This window comes from Seriola lalandi, unplaced genomic scaffold (genome assembly GCF_002814215.2).
Source record: "Seriola lalandi dorsalis isolate HSWRI2012SDOR001 ecotype SW California unplaced genomic scaffold, Sedor1 jcf7180001974611, whole genome shotgun sequence".
Lineage (NCBI taxonomy): Eukaryota > Metazoa > Chordata > Actinopteri > Carangiformes > Carangidae > Seriola > Seriola lalandi.
Window position 1 is genome coordinate 592 of NW_019445277.1, and position 9,395 is coordinate 9,986.

Sequence of the window (9,395 nt, forward strand, 5' to 3'; positions counted from 1 at the left end):
AGCGGAATGAGGTTCCACTCTGGTTTTGACTTTCATCTTTTTATCTATCGTTGCTGCTTTGATCGTACCGTCTCAATAATAGACGCATTGTCTGAAAGGTAATTGTGTGACTCCAGTGTTCGCGCCAGATTGTTGCTGTGCCACCGATGACGTAACGCCTCCTGAAGGCTCCCTGGAACGCCCATCTTTCAAAATTTCGAAACGGATTCTGATTGGCCGCCCCAAGCCATGTGACCAACGGTCGCGGGAAGTCCTTTGCCACGCGCGTGATAGGAAGAGGCTAGTTCTTGACTCATTCAAACTCTTTTGTAAACATTGGTTTGGTTTTATTGTGGAAAGACGCATTTCTGTCTCGGCAAGCAATCGGGAAGATAGTGACGGATACCGATACTCGAGTGGACCGGGTAGTTGTGGTGTTTGTTTTTAGTTTAACGCCGACTTCGGACGTTACTATTACGTTGAATACAAGGTAACTCCGGGGCCATTTCTCTGCGCTGGATGGGCGTGAAGGAGTTAGCAAACACGTTAACTTTTTCTTGGATGGTAACGGAAAATTAAGCATTTCTCAATCGTTTTTGGACACTTTTTGAACCCGTACCTTTCTTTTAAGGTAGTTAAAGGTTTTTTTGTTTTTTTTATTACGAGAAACGCCACTGCAACAGTAGCGGAGGTCCAACCGCGTGATTTTCCCGTCGACGAAGCCGGGGTTTAAATCCTGAAAATGTCGAGCTACAGTCGCCATCGGCACGGTTCCCCGTCCCCGAAAACTCGGCCGATTCGTCAAAAATTACAGTTCACGTGCAGCGACGGGGAGGATGACCCCATCGAGGACGTTAATAATAGCACCGGGGGAGAGTCTGGATTCACGGAGATGGATTCCCCGATGCCAATGCGAAGGGACACAACCGACAAACGGCTGGATGGGAGCAGCAGCCCCCTGAACCAGTCCGGCGGGGACGACGACGTTGAGCTGTGGGACGAGGAGAGCTTCGGTTCACCGTCTCACCTGCGGTCCCCGAGCAGTGTTATCTTTGCCAACTGTTCACCGTCACCGAGGAAAAGTTCTCGGCTGTACGGAGGGTCGCCGGAGCGGTCCTATGTCCAGGAAGACGGGGAAGGATCCAGCTCCCCGATCCCAGACTGCCCCGACACACCTCCGCATAAAACCTTCAGAAAACTCCGGCTTTTTGACACACCGCACACACCAAAGGTTAGCACTCGTCTATGGATAACTTAAATAAATGTTAGATATTTCTGAAAAAGCACCTTCTTCGAGATTAGTGGCTGAATTTACACATTTTTTGCAAGGGCCTCAGATTAAGCAGACTTTGGATCTGCTCATGCGATCTTGAAGAAAAACACACTTCACAGAATATCTTTTGTTCTGTTTCTTCTCCATGTCTCAAATTTTAACTTTATAAGTTTGCTCCATTGAAACATTGAGCTGGCTGCTCTATGGATCTTGTCAGACGTTAGTTTAGAAAGAAAATCAGCGAAAATAAGCAACACCAGGCTTAAACAAACAAATCAGTTCAATTTTTTGAATTCCAGAGGATACTTTTGCTGTGTCAGTTAACGACCCAGTGACCCACTTAATGTACAACTGTACTTATTGCATAATGCTTTCACTGTAGTCAGCCAGCCAGATGATTTGGGAACCTGGAATTTTATGTCTGGGCATGTCTAACAGTGATTACTGTATTACACAACACTGCCTTTTAAACGCCTAATTTTAAACCCAGATATCCACAATACTTTTTTTCAGAACCAGCAGCCATATAGTGTTTGTCAACCCAGCTTATTTCACACACTTAATCGAGTAGTCTCCTTTTTAAATGTTAAGTTTGTGTTTTTCCCCGCAGCTGTTCTCAAATTAACAAGGCTCTAAATCTGTCTTTTTCAGAGTTTGTTGTCCAGAGCAAGGGGCTCCGGCCCGGGATCCTCCAGCAGGAGAGTTGCCCTGTTCAAGAATGTGGAGCCTTCAGGAAAGTCAATCACAGACAGCAGCAGGAGACAGCAGACACCTCTGGTCAACTTTAACCCCTTCACCCCCGACTCCCTCCTCATCCAGTCTGCCACGCAGCAGAGAAACAACAGGAAGCGGGCACACTGGAATGAGTATGTTGCTCAGATGTTTTCTAAGACTGAAACTGTTTTGCTAGAAATAACTTTGTCCTTATACCTGTGTTGCACCTGAAAAGACCTGCATACTGTAGTGCTTTACCAAATTTGCTGCTGGAGTAGACAAACTGCAGTCAATATTTTGGTTACATATTTCCCACCCTGATCAGTTGGTTTATGATAACATTAAATCTTTGTTATTGCAGTAATGAAGAAGCGGTTAATCACTTGTGTGAAGAGCAGTGTTGAACACCTGTAGCTGCTGGCTTGTACACAGATCAAACCCATTGTTATATTAACCAGATACGTTAAAGCCGTTGACTAAGGCCAGGGGTTTTGGCTGGGAACCAAGACCTCATGGTTATAGGTGAACTCTGCCATGTGCTTGTGAAGCCCCCAGTGCTGCCCCCTGCTGTACAGAATGCTAAGCACTGTCCACTATTGTGTTTGATCTTTCAGCTCTTGTGGAGAAGACATGGAGGCAAGTGACGGTGAAGGAGAAGAGGAAGTCCTCCCACCATCCAAGGTAATAAATGTTTATATGATTAGCATTAGTTACATAAAATGATACACTTACACAGTCAAATAGTTGGTTTATTTCTTTTCATTAGAAATTTCATCTCAAACTTGGTTTTAGAGTTTCAACTTTTTTTTTTTTCTTTCTTTTTTTTATTATTTGTGTAATCAAATAGCTGAGAAATAACAGAAAACAGTGAAAAATACTTCTAAAGCTCAAGGGGATTTCTTAAAATTACTATTTTTGGTCGACCAGCTGTCTAAAACACAAAGCTGTTCAAGTTAAAACAATTTAAAACCAATTAAAGCAGGAAAATATTATGTACTTTTGATCATTATCAAAATAGTTTTTTTTATTTCAGAAGACTAAACTATACTATTAGTTTCAGCTTTACTTTGTTTTGTATTCTTGTAAAAAGCTATTAATGTAAATATACCACAAAAGCACAAGTGAATGCACTGAGTACACACATATTGAATAAACATCACAACAAATTAGTTTAAACCAAATGCAAGAATTTTAAAAAATACCACACAGTCAGTGGAAACATTTGGCAATAGTTGGTGTAGCTGTAAGGACAACATGTAGAAACAAAGTCACTTCTCTAAATCATTTCATGTGTAAATTGACAAAACCAGTTCACTAAGGAAATGTGTTGCTTTCAATGGTTATGCTAATTGTCCCTTGGAAAGCAACTGGAATGTGCTTCATTATGTGACTGGAGCTTGTTGGAAAAATTAGATTTACAAAAACATTTGAATGTTAATAAATATGTTATGTTAATATGCTTCTTCTGCCTGCAGAGAATCACCATGATGGAAAGCAACATGATGTCCCGGTACGCCTCAGAGTTCCTCGAGCTGGAGAAGATTGGCTGTGGGGAGTTTGGTGCTGTGTTCAAGTGTGTGAAGAGACTAGATGGCTGCATCTATGCCATCAAGAGGTCAAAGAAACCTTTGGCAGGATCAGTAGATGAGTAAGTTGGATTCATTACAAGCTGAAAACCTTTTACAATGATTGTGCCTTGATTGTCCAAAGTGACAAAATTTTACAAGGAAGATGCTCTAAAGGTAAAATAATTGTGTCATAAACTTTAATGACATGTAATCCTTTAAACTACCAGCATTTCGACTGTATGTTACAAGTCATTTTGTGGACATGCAGATTTTAACAAGAATTTCCCTCTCTGCCCCTGTCCTGTACATAATGCACCAAGTCATTCACAAATTCCTTTGTATAAGCCGTTCACCATAAACACTGGAGGCAATTTTTTTTCCCCTTCAGTTTAACTATAAAACTTGCCTCAGACATGCCTTAATTAAAACAATCTGTTCCCCTCCTCCACAGGCAGAATGCATTACGGGAGGTGTATGCCCACGCCGTGCTGGGCCAGCATCCCCATGTGGTGCGTTACTACTCAGCCTGGGCTGAAGACGACCACATGCTCATCCAGAACGAGTACTGCAACGGTGGCACGCTGTCAGATGTCATCGCCGAGAACTACAGACGGCTCAGCTACCTGTCGGAGCTGGAGCTGAAAGACCTGCTACTACAAGTCACACGAGGACTCAAATATATCCACTCTACATCTTTGGTACACATGGACATCAAGCCCAGTGAGTACATCACAATGTAATATTAGGCTTACTGTAGTAGTCATAAATGTGGGTAGATTGGTACAGGAGTTAGCAGGATATTTGCCAGCCTTGATTTTAGACTTTAAATAAAAGGCATTTAAAGGGATTTAAGTCTTAAAATTAATTTCAAAGGTCTTAAAAATGTTTTCCAACCTAATGCAGCCAGTAAAGTTACTTATATAAATGTTTTTGTATGTGAATTTATCTAAAACTGGGAGGAAAATCTCCAGCACTGTTGTTCAAAATTGATAAGGAACCATAAACAAATATTTTTCATGAATTGGTTAAACTTTCCATCTATTTTCTGCTGCATGTCCAGATCGAGGTTGTGTTTAATGTTATTATTGGGAATTACTTTTATATACTGCTGAGAAGTAATAACAAAAATGTGACAAATGTCAATCAATTAATGGATTTGATAGATGATTCTAGGTCATCCCCACTAGTTTTTGATATCTTGGGTGGTGTGACCATTAAATGATTATTAAATCAAATTCTTGTTAATTAAGTTTAATTTTGTGAAGAAACAGAGTCATAGTCTTAACATCAATGTTTTCTGGTCAGAAACTAATGGAGGGGTTAATATCTTTTTCTTAGGCAACATCTTCATTTCGCGGAAATCTGTAGCGAGCTGTGATGAATGTGATGAGGACGACGGTCTGACCACCAGTGTTGTCTACAAAATTGGTAAGATGCTTCCACAGTTAATGTATGATGACCTCCTGCATTTGAAAGTTATATCTTTATATTATTTATTATTATATATATATTATTTTTATTATACTGATATTTTATATTTGTACTAAGCGTAGGTGCTCGTCTTCACATCTAAAATCTTCTCTGTATGTGTTCCTTCTTCAGGTGACCTTGGACATGTGACAAGAGTTAACAATCCACAGGTGGAGGAGGGTGACAGCAGGTACCTGGCTAATGAAGTTTTACAAGAGGTTTGTAATCCAACTCTAAAACCACTTATAATTTTGAACCACTACAGCTTCAAACAAGGTCCCTAACTTCTTGTTTTTATTTTCTCTCCAGGACTACAGTAACTTGACGAAGGCAGACATCTTTGCTCTGGCTCTGACTGTTGTTAACGCCTCGGGAGCCGAGCCTCTTCCAACAAATGGAGACAAGTGGCATGAGATCCGACAGGGAAAACTGCCCGCCATCCCTCAAGTGCTTTCTCCAGAGTTTCTCAATCTCCTCAAGGTAACGGTCAACACTGTGTTTGTCTTTGTTTTGAATAAGTGAAGGTTTGTGAGACCCGGAGACACTGTTACAGCCTTTTATAGACTGTTTTCAGAAAAAATTGGTTATTTGAATAAATCAACTTGGGCTTTTGGTTATTTACCAACCAATTAATTTAGAAAATAATCTACAAATTATTCGAGCCAAATTCATTTCAGCCCTAAACAGAATTTCTTACTGATAATTTGCACTCAAATGCACCCTGCCTCGATTTCTGTTGGTCTTTGTGCTTTTCTTGTGCTTTTCTTTTTGTGACCAAATCTTATATTTTCCTTGTATTTCAGCTGATGATCCACCCTGACCCAACCAGACGACCATCAACTTCTGATCTCATCAAACACCCGGTGCTCCTCACTGCTGCCCGAATGAGTGCTGATCAGCTACGAGTTGAACTTAACGCTGAGAAGTTCAAAAACGCCCTGCTACAAAAGTAAGTACACAGCAGCAGGAAACTCACTATCTTTGGGTTGTGGACTGTTGGTCAAACAAAGACATTTCAATTCATTATCATGGCTGCAGACCAAACAAGTAATCAGGAAAATAATTGACGGATTAATCTATAGTGAAATTTAATTTAGTTTTAGCTCTACTGAATATAAATTAAAACAATGAAAATATGCGGCCATAATTCTCGCCTCCTGGTCTCATGAAGGCTAAACAGTGTGTCTTTGTTTTCCTCAGGGAGCTGAAGAAGGCCCAGATGGCCAGGGCTGCAGCAGAGGAGAAGGTTTTGTCCACCGACAGGATCCTGACCCGCTCCACAGTCCAGTCCAACCCCAGAACCTCCAGAATCATCGGAAAGAAGATGAATCGGTCGGTCAGCCTCACCATATACTGAGACTTTGCTGCACTGTGACAGGAAGTTAGCTCATGGACCTTTACTCAGACCTGTTCAGTTGACACGGTCTCCCGGTTTTCTTTTGGAGGAGAATCCTGTCAGTCGTGGTCTTGGGCTCTTCAGCCCATTTGAAACTCTAGACTGTTGCCACAACGAACTTGAACTCATCTCGATAGACTCTCATTGCCAACATAGTTCAGCCCTTTCGCTGATGGACTTTACTTTGGGAAAAAAAAGCTCATTCCTCAAAGGTAGTTACTGTACCTTTACACTCTGTCATTCCTTAAGTTTGCATAGACGTCAGGCTCTCTCTCTGTCTCTGTCCTTGCACTTCCCTCGACAAAGCCGAAGCCTGTTGGCAGCAGATCAAAGCTGCAGTGAAGCTCTCTTCAGTGTGAATGTACTTGCCGTCGCCATGTGCACCTTACTGCCTGTCAAACGCCTGATGCTGGGTCTGACGACTGACGATTTCTGTGTTTGTAATGGAGCACTTTGGAGGCAACACGTGGAACTTGCCACAAATTTTTTTTTTTTTTTTTTTTAAAGAAAAAAGATAAAAGCTGCTGCTATTGATGTTTTATATGTATCAGGGTTTGGTCGGTTTCAGGTTGGATCGTTCCAGAGGTCATTGGCTCTTATTTTCAAGTAGCAGAGGAGTCCACCCCCCATTTAATGTGCTTTATTTTTTTTGGATGGAAAACAACTCTTGCCATTTGAGGAAAATCATCCAGCTTGTTTAAAGTCACCAAAGCCAGTGAGCTAACTCATTATGTGTGAGGGTTGAATGGATCCATGGTGATTTCCCTGTTGATTGGTGCTGCCAACCCTGCCTGTAGCATTAGAACAATCATCGTCCTGTTCCTTGGATCCTCATGTGTTCTGTTTTTTTTTTGTTTTTGTTTTTTTTTTTAATTTCTTTCTCCTTTCCGTGAGGCTCGTCTTCTGTTAGAAAAGTATTCATCATCTCTTTGTTCTTGTAACCTCTAACACAAAAACCTTTTCTGTTGTAACGTGTAAATATGTTCTTTTAATAAATTCTCACCTTCTACACTTTGTTTTGTTCAGTGTGATTAGTGTTTTTTGGTGTGGAACGGTCTTCCCTTCACAAATACTGTGAATCTGTCAGATTATAGTATTAATACAGCTGTCGGCACACATCTGATACATCCGTCATTCCGGCTGCATTATTAAAACACTTTAATTGCACTCTCAGAATTGAAATGTTAAGCTGATAATTACTAATATATCAAATATAATTTAAAAAAAGTACCCAAGCAGTTCCTGTTTCTCAAATGTGACTTCTTTGGGTTTTGATGGTCAGACAAAACAAAGACATCACCTTGGCTTTTAGGGAATTACAATGTGGGTGTCTTTTTATTTTACCCAATTCTGTCATTTGACATTGCAAAATTAGGTCATTCATTACAAAAACTGATAGATAAATAAATGGTTTAGGGGGTTTTGTAGAAGCTGAGATGCAACATGTAGATCTGAACTGGAAATAAACACAACTGCAGTTTTATTTAGCTTTGAAAAAGATGTAAATGATTTATTTACAGTGTTTCCACTGGTCCTTGAAGGTTTGTCAATTTGAGAAAAAAATCAAGATCTTTAAAGTTTTTGAAAATAGACGAGTCACTGAAAGTGCTTAAATTCATATGTTCTGTGCAAATGTTCACTTGGACTCGAGGATGAACTGATTAGATTTTGGTGGTCACTGTGACCTCACAAAACACGCTTTTAGACATAACTCTTGAATTCATGTACCAATTGACACAATTTAACACAAATCTTGAATAGGATAAAATTATGAAGTGATTTACACTTTATATTCCAAAGGTCAAAGGTCAACTTCACCGTGACATCATAATGTTCTGCAAAAACATCTGGTCATTATTCAACATTGTAACTCAGGAAGTGGAGATCGTGAGCATATTTCCTGTAACTTGACTGGTTTGATGTGGAGGAAAACGACCACGAGGAGGTAATTCTAGTTTTACTTAATGTAAGTACATAGGCTGCGTGCTGCTGTCTGCGTGTGTGCAGGAGACCACATAGTCTACCATCACTGTAACACAGCACAGCTGAGAAGCCACTCTCTCTTTAATTGTCTATGAGCTTCTGTAAATAAAAATTCTTAGTATTGTATCAGAAATTAACCTTGATCTGTGTCGCCAACTATGCCGTGTTGGGTCCTTGAATTTAAGGGAAATTGGCCTGGAAAGTCATTGTAAAGTGACTGAATTTAATGTTTAAAAAAGTGTGGAGATCCAGAAACATCTGGCTAGGTCCCCTGAGGCCGATTTGTCTCTTCATGTCATGAGATTTACAAAGTTGACCCCATGGAAATGTATCTGGTATAAGGTCAAAATGTATGAGTACACTGGCAGATTATTAGGTACACTTAGCTAAAACTAATGCAGTCTAATCCAACAGCCCTGCTGTAAATCCCCCTTCATGAAGGTTATAATGTGCATTTTGTAATGATGTTGTTTTACTGAGATGCTGATTCAACCTTTTGGTGTTTTTGGAGGATATAGTTTAGTCTAAACTATTAGAAACTCCTCTTAGTGGGGTTCAATAAAAATATATAGCCTATTTCTCGGCTTTTACTTCAGTTTTTTTCTATTTCAAATGTTTTTTCAAATGTGATAAAATATTCTTGACCGAATTAAACCCACAGTTAAAGCTGCTCACACAGTTTAGCACAATGTATACAACACATTAAATGGACACAGTCTGACGCCTCAACATGAACCATGAAGAAACAATACATTATAAAAACATTATACACACAACCTTTGTAATGTGTATCTTCCTCTCGCTGAGCGGTGCTGCAGCTCTTCAATCATCATCACGATGCCGCACACGCAGAGCGCAGTCACGTGACTTTTCCTCATTGTGCGTCCAGCAGAGAGTTCAGACTCTCAGAGGGCGACAGAGGAAGAGTCGGACACAAGACGACACACGACTCGGAGAGAAGACAACACAGAGGACGACAGGACGAGTGTCTCTTCACCACCATGGCCCTGCG

The 9,395-nt window shown here is 40.5% G+C and overlaps 1 protein-coding gene across 1 annotated transcript; it reads left to right on the forward strand.

The window, feature by feature from the left end:
• Positions 1-247: 247 nt before the first annotated feature.
• On the forward strand, positions 248-7,411 carry LOC111654312 (wee1-like protein kinase). The gene is made up of 10 exons (XM_023405277.2): positions 248-1,210; positions 1,904-2,118; positions 2,581-2,647; positions 3,442-3,614; positions 3,986-4,254; positions 4,873-4,962; positions 5,137-5,222; positions 5,314-5,484; positions 5,808-5,953; positions 6,205-7,411. The coding sequence occupies exons 1-10, from the start codon at positions 722-724 to the stop codon at positions 6,359-6,361; spliced, it is 1,863 nt and encodes a 620-aa protein (XP_023261045.1). The 5' UTR covers positions 248-721; the 3' UTR covers positions 6,362-7,411.
• Positions 7,412-9,395: the final 1,984 nt, after the last annotated feature.